Source organism: Medicago truncatula, chromosome 7 (assembly GCF_003473485.1).
Source record: "Medicago truncatula cultivar Jemalong A17 chromosome 7, MtrunA17r5.0-ANR, whole genome shotgun sequence".
Classification (NCBI taxonomy): Eukaryota; Viridiplantae; Streptophyta; class Magnoliopsida; order Fabales; family Fabaceae; genus Medicago; species Medicago truncatula.
In genome coordinates, this window is record NC_053048.1 from 44,584,773 (window position 1) to 44,599,871 (window position 15,099).

The 15,099-nt window shown below is 32.0% G+C and overlaps 1 protein-coding gene across 2 annotated transcripts; it reads right to left on the reverse strand.

Annotated features, from left to right (window-relative positions):
- Nucleotides 1-856: 856 nt before the first annotated feature.
- LOC25499100 (putative DUF21 domain-containing protein At1g03270) lies at nucleotides 857-5,748 on the reverse strand. 2 transcript variants are annotated; one of them, XM_024769862.2, is made up of 13 exons: nucleotides 5,362-5,748; nucleotides 5,189-5,265; nucleotides 4,266-4,349; nucleotides 4,065-4,178; nucleotides 3,703-3,786; nucleotides 3,473-3,544; nucleotides 3,167-3,234; nucleotides 2,763-2,850; nucleotides 2,596-2,669; nucleotides 2,124-2,517; nucleotides 1,755-1,795; nucleotides 1,593-1,653; nucleotides 857-1,145 (listed from the first exon to the last, which is right to left on the reverse strand). In XM_024769862.2, exons 1-13 carry the CDS (start codon nucleotides 5,606-5,608, stop codon nucleotides 1,134-1,136), a joined length of 1,416 nt encoding a protein of 471 aa, XP_024625630.1. In that variant the 5' UTR covers nucleotides 5,609-5,748; the 3' UTR covers nucleotides 857-1,133. The 2 variants fall into 2 exon arrangements, with proteins under 2 accessions (XP_024625630.1, XP_013449706.1); XM_013594252.3 differs by having other exon boundaries at nucleotides 1,572-1,653.
- Between the last annotated feature and the right edge of the window lie 9,351 nt (nucleotides 5,749-15,099).

Below are 15,099 nucleotides of genomic sequence, written 5' to 3' on the forward strand. Positions count from 1 at the left end.
ATTAAGTGAATGGAATAAAAAATCATGTTATGTATATAATGTTTAAAGTGCGATTTTAATAGGAAAAATATATTGCATTGAATGAATATTAGTTTGTTCTCTCAAAAAAAATAAAGGAATATTTGTTTGTACATAAAAGAAGTGGGAGATCTAAGTTTTTGACTTAATGGAAATTAAGTAAGTTTTTGTCAAACAACATATGTTTGTAGTGAACTCCACCAAAAAAAAAGTATTTTATCTACATTTTTTTTTTATAATTAATCATGTTAGAAATTTCAACATAAAATAATCTCTACAAGTAATAAAGTGCAACTAAAAAGAAAGTGCTCTCGAGGTTTATAGCATTTGAGCATTTCCTAGAACAAACCCTACGCAAGGGCATACTTGGTCTAGGAAAAAAAGAGACAACCTGCTGTTTGGTCATAATCCTAGTTTTGGAGCAACGTAATCCACATGATGAGGACACGTTTACCCTTACGTTCTCCTCAAACAGTGTTTCCCTTCTGTCTTTTTCATTTCATTTTTTTTATTGGCAGACAAAGCGGAAGTTTTTCTTTTCTTTTTCATTTCATTTTTATATAATCATACTAAATAATGTCGATGATGAATTATTCCAATATATTATCAAGCACAGGCTGCACAGCAATAATAGCACGATTGTTTTTACTCATTATTGTTAAAAAAATTATTTTCAAATGTTACTTTGCTATAGGACAAAATTAATAAAAGGGGTTGTTCTCTCTCACTTTTTTTTTATTTTTTTATTTTGAACTTGTGTACTACCCAAACAATTCGACTTTAATTGAAGCGCATTAACAATTTGCGCTCAATCGTGAGATTAGACATGAAGTATGGCTTGATTCAAACAAAATTGCTTAGGAAACCAAGTGTCAAAGATAACTATTAGAAATCCTAGACCAGCATTTTACAAAAAGACTAAGAAAAGTGTGATTCTTTGCCAAAAAAAAAAAGTAAGAAGTGTGACCAATATCTCCATGATGTATTGTATCATCCTAACATCAAAATGCATCAATAGCTATAACATATAGTAGAAGAGTGTATGTTAAAATTTCGTCTTTTATTGTCCAGGAAGCTCCATCATTATCAATGTGAACCATCATCCACAAACTTGGTCAAACTTTCACCTGAAGGAAAGCAAGATTATTTCAATATAAGATATCTAAACATTCACATGATATCTGTCACACAGCAATCATGATAGTAATAGAATGGTTACCAAAAAGGTGTATTTGGTTACAACCATCTACCAGGTTTCACACAATTTATGGAATGAGTTTGATGATGAAATGAAATCACACAAAGATCTAGATCAGAAACTAGAAAAAGTGGTACAAAGCCTGATTTACAAACTTAAATCTAACACATGAGGTATTTATGTTACCATGATTTCAAAACCATCTTTAACTTGAATAAAACATCCACGTATTTATTTGCAGCAAACAATAAGTTAACCTTTAGCATGCAATAAAAAACTGCCCCAACATAATGATCCACTTTCTATTCCAAGCTTAAACTTTCAAAGAGGAAAAAAAAAAATGGCTCCAACTTACTACAGGCTTGTGACCCATCACCTTTTGGCCTAATGGAACTCGTGCCACAGATGAAGCAGCTGCGACAGCAGCAACACGTATTCTGCCGAATTCATTATGCATTTCATAGTCAGCAAGTCATTAAACATATAAGAGCTATGGGAAATAGTGAGAGATTGAGACGGAAAAAAAAAATCACGGCACCTCCTATGTACATCTATATCTGTTTCATCCCAGATTTCTTCCTGCATGGACAGAAAAAAATTAGCAAAGTTTATCCATTCCATGGGCTACACAACATACAGCATTTTGTCTGTTGTGCCTATAACACAGAACAATGTCTATCTGTCACATAAAGTAATGATGATAAACATAAATAGACAACAGTGTTGTCAATCACGGATTGACTATAGCGCAGCCATTTGAAACACTCTGAACTAAATAGCGCATCGCAGAACAATAGTGATTTGTTTGAGTTCCACTGTGTTAAAGCATTACAGTTCTGCTATAGCCGCTATTTGATAACACTGATGGATAACAGGGTTTGCTGGAGATTAAGGTAAGTAGGGCTACCTGCAGGAGTTCTTCAAAAACATCCTCTAGGGTTATGATGCCAATAACTTCCCCATCTTTATCATAAGGAAAGTCATGGACACTATTTGGTGACGTGTCACTTTCTTCGCATTGTTCGTCGGCATTATTGGGATCATTATATCCTCTAGGGTTATGATGCCTAGAAAGTTTGTCAATATTGATAACATTGTCTGGTTTCTCATAAGTCCCGGCTAGCAATGGCACAGTCAGTTGAGAACGGTGTTTGATGCCTACTTCATCCTTCGAGTTGTTGAAGTCGCCAGCTTCCTGAAGGTTGTTTTTCTCTCTTATAACCTTAACTACAACTGCCATATGACTGTTTCCTTTTTGAAACTCGTTAAGGATATTGTATAAAGGCATATCTGCTGGAAACCTGTGTTATTCATGAATAATAACTTTATTCAATTGATAAGTTATAAAAAATAAAATGAAAGGACACAATTGGCCAAACCTAGGAATTTTCCGGATGTTGAAGGAACTAACTAGACTCCCTGTCTCAGGTCTTACAGTAAGAAGATTTTTTACCTAGCAAAGAGTAGCAAAGAGTTTTTAGCAGCAAGTGGCAACAAAAAAAATTCGATAAAACATTTTGAGAGCACTGTGGATAATCACACTTACTAGCAAGAGGCCAATTATATTTTTTGGATTTCCACTGTATACAGGGATACGACTATGACCTCGTTCAAGAATTCTCCCAATTGCTTCCCTGTGATAAAACAGAAAACAAGTTATGACTTCACTTCAGCTCTATATAACACTTTAAGCCACTTTGGATAAACTTATCAGGAAAGACTTGTCAAAACAAATCAACATATAATTTGGTATTTAAGCATAGGAAGAATTTGAATGTCCAAAGTTACTTATATAAGTTATATTTCTTCTAACATTGTCCACTAAGTAATCTTATGTATTGAAGTCTTAAAGTTTGACACTGGTACTACTATCATGTGAGGAAGAAATAACTGAACTTGCTGTGACTTCTATATAGATCCGAACAGAAATGCTTACAGAAGCAAACGCACCAGTCCAATTTGGAAGCAACATCCAAGGAAAAAGTTGAATCGATTGATGTCATAGCCTGCTCTGCAGTCTGCATAGCAATGTAGAATTTTTTCCTATATTAGAATAAAAACAATATAGTAGATACATTTGTATTTAATTTATCAACTGAACGACTGGACGAGCTTGAAAGATAATTGAAGTTATAACAGATTCATAGACAGCAATCACTAATAAGGTTATGGTCGGGCAATAAATAGAACCTGGCCGATTAAGCTCATTAGAACAATTCACCTAACAGAGTGAATGTACTGGTAATCAGCATTTACCTTCTTAAAGAGATCTAGTGCTCCGCTGATAATCGTTGTCTCATCATGTGTGAGTTCACCTCCTTTACCAGCCTTTAATGATCAACAAAATGAAGTCAATGGAGATAGAAAGATACACGAAATTTTGACAAGGTGAAATTAGCAGCAATCATTTATAAAAGCAATATCTTCTTGACTTAGAAAGTTGTAAAACACACACACACACACACGTGATAATTCAAACACGTTACCTCTTTGCTATGGATTGAAACAAAGGCTTTCAATTGTGCTCGCCTAAACATTACATCATCGTGTCCAAGCAAATAATCCAAACCCTAGAAGCACCAAGGATATACTATAAGCTCCATAAAAGCCATAGTTTGTTGCAAGTAGAAATTCAAACCCTTTTACTACAGGGCATGTGGTTAAGGATTCCATGGAATAAAAAAAATGATCTATTTGAGCATAGAAATCATTAAATAATTAAAATCACAATAAATATAAGAAGCAAATTTGACAAACGCCTTTATACTATGTTTGAAATTAGAGTGTGATGTAATATTAATGTAATTCATTCAATAAAATTGATAATTTGGGTAAGTATAATATTTACCACTCCAATAGGGTAAGCAATTGGATAACAAATGAACATCAGGAAGCGTACAAGCCCAATAAAACTAGCTCCAACATAGAGTCCATGTTTTGTACATATAGCTTGCGGAATGACCTAATAATCCCATGTGACAAGATAACAGTCAGTGCAATGTCCTACTTGATTATGATGCAAGCAAACTCAACTAGAAACATAATGTACCTCTCCGAAAGCCAGAACAAAAGTTACTGATAACAACACTGCTACAACAGGGTGGAAGATTTTATCCAGGTAAAGTGGAAGTGCCTGCAAATTAAAAATCCAGTCATATTTTACCATAATTCCACTTTATTATATCACTTATTGAAGCATTTTCACACATATCTAAATGGCAAGATAATATTAGATACATGTGCAAAAAAAAAAAAAAAAAAAATACACTGTTCATATGAGTTTTAGGGCATATTTGAATCAACTTATTTAACCATATCTATTAACATAAGCACTATTGCACTAACTGTACAAGATATTTTATAAAAGGGTCTTGTTAACCGATGCCCCCAGGGCACTGGTTAAGGAAACTAAAAAGGAAAGTTTTAAAGTGAAAATAACACTTTTTATGCTTTTGAGGAGTTGACAGCACATGTTCCAATGCAATACTTACTACATTTGATTCCTTTTATAAAAACAGCTTATGACATACATTCATAAAGTGTTTTTAGCTTATTTCCACCAGCTCTAGCTCTCCATGATAGCCGGTGGAAACAGTTTATAACTTATATGAAAACAGTTTGACCTAAAATTGTCTTTTGTTAGAAAAATATTGTATGCATATGTAACACGCACACGCCACAAATGACCCTATCATGACACACTGACACTGACATCAGACACTAACATTGACACACACCCGTCAACACCAATAAAATTTTGAGAAATCACATGTGTCATTATCATAGTGTTAGACAGACACGGGGACACATGTCAGACACATCAACACCAATAAAATTTTGAGAAATCACATGTGTGAGTGTCATAGTGTGACATTGACACATGTTAGACACCAAGACACATCTTCGATCAAAAGTGTCGGCTTTACAGAGTGCATAAGCATGATTAATAATGAAATTGGAAAAAGTACATACCTCCATGGCACAGGCATTGCAAAGAAGCAAAGTAACAAGTAGCTGGTGTTGTTTTTGAAGAACAGGAAAAATAGCAGCTGCAACAACAAGAAGAAGAATGAATAAAGATTAAAGAACAAAAAACAAAAAACAATAATCTCAAGAAAGAAAGCGGCATTATATATTAGTATTACCAGCTTGTTTTCTCTCGGTGGAAGAACCACTTCTCTGAAGAATTTCAAGGTCAACAGGACGTTTAGACATTAAACCAAGCGTAAGACCAGACATGATACCAGCAAAGAGAACAAGCGAGAAAGAAACTCCGGCGTAAACAAACCACCATAACGTACCGAACGGAACATCGTCGCCGTCGGTAACGAAAGAATCATTCTTTCTAGCGAGGAGGTTTAGAAGAAGAAGAAGAAGGTTCTGAGGGAACATTTTTTTGTTATGAAATTCAGAATTGTGAATTTTGTTCTTTACTTAATAATAATAATAGTAACTGACTACAAACATATACCATGCGGCATGCGCCATGCTCCTCGCGTGTTCAGTCGAAGGGTACTACGGACAACGGAGAAAAAAGTGCAACTAATTGTTACCCGTTTTGAAGAGAAAATTGTTAAACGACAAAATACTCGTGTCGTTTAGTTCGTTTTTATATATTTTTTATATATTTGATTCGGTTCATAAATAGAATTGGATTTTTTTTTTGAAAGAAAATTGAATCGGATTGTATTCTTTGTTTATTTCCTAATATTTTTTCTTATCAATTAATTCAAGTTTTTAAGTCAATTTCATGGGGTCTCTACAGGGATGGAATGGGAGGAAAAAAATATAGACAAATTGAGTGACGAGAAGTAAAGAAGTTCTGACCCCTTGACCTCTGCCTCGTCTCATTGACATCCCACTTCACTTTACATTCCATTCCATGTGAGTTCCACATTTTCTTAATTCAAATTAAGTAGGGAGAGAGGGAGGTTGGATGATGGATGAATGTGTGTCTACTAAATATTTTTAGGATCATCTTAAACAATTTGAATATCATGTTTTAATCTTAAAAAGTATGTCTCTAATAAAAACAAAGTATACAAAATTCAAAGAGCCATTTTTTGTTTAGCTCTTATTTGGATTCGCTTATTTTAAACTTATATAGTCTTATCTACTCGTATTATATTTTAATAAGCTCTCATTATAAGTTTGTCATCGGACTTACATAGAACCTTTGCGAATTAGCTCAAATTGATTCTCTATGTCCCTTCTTTTTCTAAACTAACACGCTTATCTTCCCTTTTAACACACTTTTTTATGGTGATGAAAGAGGGTCGAACCCAACAAAAGTATTTTTTTTTAAAGGAACACAAGTATTTTTATATACCGCTTGTAAGTTTATCATTGTTTGTTTCCGTAAGTTTAGTTCAATTGATAGGGGCATTGTACAATATACACAGAGGCGGAAGTTTGAACCCACACACACTACTTCTCCAAATTTAAAATATGTGAACTGCTCCTACTAAGCTGATTGAACAAAAAAAAAAGTTCATCATTTTTTTTATATTATACCACTTATATTTATCTTTTATTCCAACTTATTTCATTCTTTTGTTTTTATGGTACCCGAATTAAATTATTATATTTGTAATATCCTTTTAATAAAAACTTGTATTTTTTTAAAATTAAAACTATATTAACATTTTATAATTGTTTATATAATGATATATATAAACACTTCAATTTATGTAAGTCTTTTTAGTGTATATATCAAAACCTAAATAATTTATTGAGCCCAATAGCTTATGATATAAATTCAAATGATATAAGCATTTATATAAGTTGCTTATCCGAATGAGGCTTGAATTGTAAATGACATAAGAAACTCGAAAATAACATCAATAATTAATAAAAATCATGTACAACATATTAAGTGTATGTTTGTTTACAGCTTCTTTTTTTTTTTTTTTTTGAAAAATAAATATGGTTTTTAGTTTTTTTGACACAAATAAGTATTTCATCTTTTTGGCGCGAATTTTTTTGATAATAAATTTTTAAAAAAATGTTTAAAATTTCTCGTAAAAATAATTTTATAGAGATATCATTTTTAAATAAATTTGTGTTTTTTATTTTATTAAAACTCTAACAATAAGCATTTAAGTTAATGAACATCAAAATTTTCTCTTTTAATATAAGTCAAATGAGTTCGATATAGCTTTCTATTATTTTTGAATAAGCTTTCATAAAAATTATTTTAAACATACAAAGAAAAACACTTTTTGTCAATATATAGTAAACATACTCTAGCCAAAATTTTAATCCTCTTAATTTTAAAGTCATGTGTTAAAAGGCTTTGTTGCATATGCATATGACCGACTATGACATTTTCCATATACTTGAACATTTAGGTCTAGTCTAATCATATTAAATGTTATCTAACGATAAAATTTTAAAAAATCACGTCTTTGTAGAGTAAGAATATGAATTAAATTTTACCAACTATAACAACATTGTTTGCCAAATTTTAATTTATTAATATTTTCAGTATGATTGACTCATTTCCACCACAATACTCATAAATTTTTGCGATGGTAGGCTCAAGTTAATTGCGTGTACGCTAGCGAGGTCCGTTTAGGTTATTTTTAAAATTAATTTGTTTCTTCTTGTTTTTGGAATTTGCTTCTTTCTAAATCTGTGACTTGGATTGACATAAAATTTAAGTTTGTGAGTAGAGGTGAGCAAGAGATGGGTTGAGACATGTTATACCTCCTCATAACTCAACCTTAAATTTTTGTTGGATGAGTTTTTAGACCGTAACTCGTATCTAGACTTAAACTATATTTCATATTATGTGAGTTAAATTAATTCAATCTATTTAAGACAACATTGGGTTGATTTGAAGGACAATAGGAACAATATTACGAGATGGTCATTCTATTATGACTAAAAGTTGAAAGTAAAAGATCGTGTTTTCTTTATCATATTTTATCATATACTCTAACTCAAAACATGATTCTACTACTACAGCAAGATTTCTACCTGAATTAATATAATTTTCCATTGGGCTAGGTTCTATGGGGCGGATCCGAATAATCTTCATGATCATTTAGTGCAGTTTACTTACTTGACAGGTGTTGGTAAAGTTAAACGTTCTTTTCTGCAGCTAATTTGGATTCTGTGTACTTTGATTGTGTGGAACGAACGTAATAACCACTTGTTTAGTAATGTTGTAACGGACGTACCCAGGTTGTTGGATAAGATTAAATTGTTATCATTAGGGTGGCTGAAAGCTAAAAAAACTCATGTTTGTTTATGGTACTCAGATGTGGTGGTCAAGTCCTATGTTATATCTAGGCATTGCATAATCACTGTGTTTTGTTCTTTGTTTTGGACTATGTAACATTTTGTATCTTGTAGCAGAATCCTAAGCATACCTTGTGCTTGGAAACTGCTACGTTGTGTTAATATAATTCCATTTTGATGTGTTAAAAAAAATATAATTTTCCATTGAATATTTCGTTTATAAAAGGCTTGTTAATTGTTGTTATTAGTGCATTAGAGCTAACAATTAGGGTAGGGAAGAGTTATACTCAACCTTTCCTTAAAAAAATAAAGTTACACTCAACCCTAAAGCGTTCTAAATTTTAGTCGGTTCAAATCTTTAGATCTTAATATGTAATTAAACAGACAAAAACCCAATAATTGACGGATCAAATAGGACAAATATGAAACGGGTCTTTCGCCTAGGTTGGGTCTTGCTCGTCTCTATTGACTATTGAGAGGTTAGGGACTCTTAGGTTTTGGGTTAAGCATTAGTTTAGAAAGAAGAAAAAAACTTCATACCTCACATTTATTCCATATTCCATATTTTAACAAAAATATTGTCATTTTGAATTTTAATTAGTGTGTTTGTCTCCTTATTTATTTTATTTTTGAAAGTACAATCCAGAATATAAAATTATATTGAAAATTAATCAGATTTTAAGTTTTTTAAAGTTCAAATGTCTGGAAAGAAATTCTAAAACTTGATCACAATTTGACAGTGACTAAATCATTGCTCCACCATGGTTAACCCTTTTTTGAAAAAGAAAATGAAAATTTGGAAAAATCAGTTTTGAATATGTTGCAACATAAAATGTTCCACCAATTAAAATTTTACAATATTCAATTTTTTTCTTCCATTTTTTTAAAACTTGGCTCCGGTTGAATTGTGGTTGGTTTACTCAAATTTGAACTTAAGGACTTAAATACAAATTGTTTAAAATTAGAGGCATAATTAAAATCAATTAAAATTTTAGGGACTCGTTTAGAAAAATGTTCGGCTTTCAATAAATATATTTGACAAATTAAGATACTCAGTTACAACTAACTATGTTCAGACCTTTCAACAAAAAAAAAAAACTAACTATGTTCAGAGAGTTACAGTCTACAGATTAACGAAACCTTTAATTAATTTTTATCAGTGGCTAATATTTTCGAAGTTCTTAGCATGGTTCAAAATATGTTGAGTATGGAAGAAGAAGAAGAAGAAGAAAAACTCAAAGCTTGCATGGAAAGGTGATAAAACATAAAAATAGTTTATAAAGCCAATTTTTATGCAACCCAATTTTATAAACTAGTATTTTTATGCTTTATCAATTTTTTTATCTTACAAGCTAATTTTATAAAAATAAATGAGAGTATTGTTTTACAATTTTTTCTTTCATGAAAGATAATTTATTTATTTTTTGTCAAAAAGATAATAATTTTAATAGAGTATTTATTACAAATTGAAAAATTGGTATCTTTAAAAATAGGTTTAATACATGCTTTGGTCCCTTAACTTATTTTTGAATTTCATTTTGGTCCCTTAACTTTAGGTGCTCTGATACGTAACAGGATGAGAACTTTGTTGCATGCTTTTCTATTCCTTACGTATTGTTTATGAATTTACATGATTAAGTTGTTAATTGGATTTTTATGAGATGTTTTGATGAGGCCTTCGTGCCAAGACTTTTTATGTTGATGAATTTAATCTGCTGCAAAGTTTGAATTAATATGTTGAAGGATAAATTGTTATTTATCTCATTTATGATTTTAAGAAGTGTAGCATTCCGTTTATGTGTTGAAATACTCTGATAATTATTATGAAATTTTTAAGTTGGAAAAACGAGGTGTTACAATTGGTATCAAAGCAGGTCAGTCCGTCCGGCCAAGTAGATGAGTCGCGTAGTGTCGTATGACAGTTGTAATAATGTCATTATGTTGTCCTGATTGCTGTTCGTTGTGTTTCCTGATAAATGGTTATGTTTATTATGTGATCATGTTTGATTGATTAACTTTAACGTGGTTTGTATGTTTTGTTTGAAGGTTCTATTTGGCTATATATAGTTTAAGGTAATTAAGCAATAGTTGAATTCATTTTCTTGTGTGCTTTGAATTTCGAGGACGAAATTCTTTTAAGGGGGGTAGAGTTGTAACGTCCTCTTTGAATTATTTAATTTATTTGATTGTTTTGATAGGTTTAGAATATATTTATATGATTATGTGATTTATTATGTGGCTTATTTTAGTATTTAATAGTATAAATATTGAGATGTGGGGCTGTTTTGGAATTTAGAGGAGTTTAGTGAAAAAAGAGGAATAAGATAAAGTAAATAGAGGATATATAAATAGAAGAAGACCTAGTTTAGAAAGATTAGTACGTACGATCAGTTTTTGGAGAAAAGGAAGAAAAAGCCAAGAGAAGAGAAAGAGACCAAGAGAGCTGCGATTTTTTATTCTAAGGTAAGGGTGAGACTAACTCTCAATGATTTTAGATTATATAACTTCTGATGTTGATTTAGCAAGAGGGTTGAGGTTAAATTTGGGATTTGGGGTTAGGTTTTGATCATTAGATTTTGAATTGAAAGTGTAGAAACCAAGACAAAGATGAGAGATTGTGTACTGATCATAGGTATAATCATATAGCAATGTTGTAAACAGTTTTGGGGATTGAATTGGAAAAAATTGGGACTTTTGGTGAAAAACTGCAGAATTCCCGTAATCTGGTCTGTCGCGATTCGCCATGGCGGAGAGAAATTTCGCCTGGCGGATCATACCAGTAGCTTTTCGCCATTTCCTCACCAGTAGTTCGCCTGGCGAAACATCACAGTAGCCACTCGCCATTAGTTCGCCTGGCGAAATGTTCAGTGGCAGACTACCCTGTTTCGTGTTCTTGCATCTTTTACACACGTTTCTGTTTTGAATTGGCCTTTGGTGTAAACATGAAAGTTGTATATAATTTTGTTAGCTTTCCAGTGGCTTTGGTTTGACTCAAAAATGATTTTTAGTTTTTGAGTTATGATGAAAATGCTCCAAGGAGGTCTTAGTGAAATCTTAGGAAAATTTAGTATAACCTTTTCTAAGTTAATCCAAAACTTATGGAATAATTCCAACCATCAAAACTAGAAGTACTATGAGTTCAATCAAGGTGTTTAAGAGTTTTTAACCTATGTTGTGAGTTGATCTTGGGATAGGAATGAAGATGTTAATGATTATAATGAGGTTCAGAGAGGATGATTAAGATGATTTAATATTGTTGCTTTACGTTGATGATTAAATGTGAAAAGATCTATATAATGTGAAAGTTGTAGATATGAAGTTGTAATGGTTGTATTTGATGATTATTGTTGATGTTGACTTGCTGTAAATTATTTGATGGTGTTGCCTTGCTGATGTGATGTATTAATATCATTAAGATGCTAATGTTGGTTTAAGTTGTTTAAGTTATAAGATGTTGGTCCAAATTATTGGAGTCATATGAGATGTCTAAGTTGTTAAGATGTTGAGTCCATTGCATACTCATTTACGTTGGGTGAGAGCTTGATGCTCTGTAATGTATATTTATACATAATATGTGAAGGGAGAGGGTTTGATGCTCTTTGAGCCTATTTACGCTCAATACGTTGGGGGCTTGATGCCATGGTTGATACCACATGCATGATTAAGAAGTTGAGGTGGCATATGTCGAGTTTAAGTTGTAGAAGTTGCATTGTCGTTGTCGTTGAGTTGTCATTTGTCAATGAGTTGTTAATAAAGAACTAAGTGAAGTGTTAATATTTATTAATCATTATTGTTTATGTGGTGTTGCTTATATTATTATTAAGTGATGATTATGTTGTGTTGTATATAATTATTATTATTATTAAGTGATGATTATGTTGTGTTGTATATGATTATTATTATTAAGTGATGATTATGTTGTTGTTTATATTATTATAAGATGATGAATATGTGGTTGTTTATGTGATTATGAGATGATGATTATGTTGTGTTGTCCATGTTATTATGAGGTGATGATTATGTTGTGTTGTTTATATTATTATGAGAATATGTTTATGATATGATGAATTATGTTGTTATTCAAAGATGTTTATGATGTGATGTTTATGTTGTTATATGATGAATGTATATGATGTGACGAATATGATATTAATGTTGACTAGAAGTTGATTGATGATTTAATGAAGTACTATACGAAGAATTATTATTATAAATTGATGAAGTTTAAGTTGTTAAATATAATTGATGAATTATATGCTTAATATTATTGTTTGTGAAATCTCACCCCTTCTGCTTGGAAACGTTGCTCTTCGTATGAGTAACTTGCAGTTGATCGAGTTTAAGTTGTTGTTAGATTGCTGTCATTAGTGGATTATCTCTCACGTGTATCTTTAGGTGCTCTGATACGTAACGGATGAGAACTTTGTTGCATGCTTTTCTATTCCTTACGTATTGTTTATGAATTTACATGATTAAGTTGTTAATTGGATTTTTATGAGATGTTTTGATGGGGCCTTCGTGCCAAGACTTTTTATGTTGATGAATTTAATCCGCTGCAAAGTTTGAATTAATATGCTGAAGGATAAATTGTTATTTATCTCATTTATGATTTTAAAAAGTGTAGCATTCCGTTTATGTGTTGAAATACTCTGATAATTATTATGAAATTTTTAAGTTGGAAAAACGGGGTGTTACAAATGTAACAAAGCCGGTAGTACCTCTTCATCTCCACCCAAAGCCGGTAGTACCGCTTCATCTCCACCCAAAGCTTGCCCCTGCAGAGATAAAGAGATAAAGTTAACCAAGTTTAAGAACAAAATAATTGAAATGAAATGTAAATGAATGTAACAATGCCGGTAGTACCTCTTCATCTCCACCCAAAGCTTGCCCCTGAAGAGATAAAGAGATAAAGTTAACCAAATTTAAGAACAAAATAACTGAAATGAAATGTAAATGAATGTAACAAAGCCGGTAGTACCTCTTCATCTCCACCCAAAGCTTGCCTCTGCAGAGATAAAGAGATAAAGTTAACCAAATCAAAATAACTGAAATGAAATGTAAATGAATGTAACAAAGCTGGTAGTACCTCTTCATCTCCACCCAAAGTTTGCCCCTGCAGAGATAAAGAGATAAAGTTAACCAAATTAAGTCAACAAAATACAACTGAAATGAAATGTAAATGAATGTAACAAGGACACCTTTGCCAAAGCAGCATGCATAGCGTCCTCGGTCTCACTCGCAGCAGTGCTTGGTAACGAAACAATGTCCAAATTTTGTGGAAAAAACACAAACGAAATAAAAGTCATTGACAAAAAGCAAATAGCAATCGAAAAGATCAAATATAACGCACAATAGTAGATACAGAGTTTAAAAGTGAACAAATGAAAACAGGTCAAACACATATAGCTTCAAAGACCAAACAAAACGAAAGGAGTTTCAAAGAATAAATAGAACGAAAAGTTTCATGTACACAAATGGAATCAAGTAGTCAAACAAAAAGCACAACAAAGTAGATCGGAAACGGACCAAAACGGAAAGACAATCGATCGAAACACATGAATACCGTTCAAAACGACGAAATAGGTGAATCGAACGTTCGAAATAGATGAATCGCACGACGAAATAGGTGAATACCGTTCGAAACGTGAATCGACCGTTCGAAACAACGAAGAACGTGAATCGATCGCTCCCGAAGAACGTGAATCGACCGCTCGAAACAATGAAGAACGTGAATCGAACGTTTCGAAACAACGAAGAACGTGAAACGACCATTCGAAACAACTCAAAACAACGATGTATCATTCGAAATCAAAAAAGAAATTAAATCGATAAGACAAAAAAAGTAATCGCAAACAAGTGTATCGAACCAGAAGAAAATCTACCTTGTTGTTCTTCGCCATGTGTTCAGAGAGTGTTGTTCTTCATTGAATTGAGTAAACAATGTTGTTTCAACATGCAGTGTTGTTGAGCAGCGGGTAAAGGATGAGTAAAACGAAAGAAGTGGCTGAAATAAAATATTTATACTACCCGCACAAAATTCAAAAATTCCTGCTCGCGTTTTGGATTGCGGATCGGATCTGAGGTTGGGCGTGGATCGGAATATTGTATTGGGCTGGTTAATTTGGAGCGAATCGTATTGGGCTGTATTGGGCTAAAAGCCCAAACAATTCAATTAATTCGTTTTTTGACGCTGAGATGATTAAAAAAAAAACGTTGTGATTGATGGATTTTTAGATTTAGTTTTTTCATATCGTGTATTTGGGAATCTATGAAAGTTTTGTGAAGAGGGAGAAGGGAATTGATGATAGATCTATGAAGAGGGAGAAGGGTAAATTTCGGTGGCATCGAGGGTGGGTAGGGAGAATACTTTCCCACCATAAAAAAGTACCATTTTTAATCATTGATATATTATTATTTTAAAGCAATGGTTTAGATTCACTCAATTTTTTTACTTGCAACTTTTTTAAACAGTACCTGGACAAAAATGATGACCCCACAAATAATATTTTTTTTTATTATAATTCAATTTGGACTTTATATGTTTAATTTTGGGCTTCAAATTTTTTTGCTAAGAATGAGCAACGTAAATAAAAATTTTCTTTTCTAAAAATATCATAAAATTTCAAACAAAAAAAAAA

Coding starts and splice junctions, on each gene's coding strand:
- LOC25499100 (XM_013594252.3), bottom strand. CDS start 5,608: ATGTTCCCTCAGAACCTTCTTCTTCTTCTTCTAAACCTCCTCGCTAGA. Junction 4,179..4,265: donor TTGTTCTGGCTTTCGGAGAG/GTACATTATGTT, acceptor TGGGATTATTAG/GTCATTCCGCAAGCTATATG. Junction 3,545..3,702: donor TTTCAATCCATAGCAAAGAG/GTAACGTGTTTG, acceptor TGATCATTAAAG/GCTGGTAAAGGAGGTGAACT.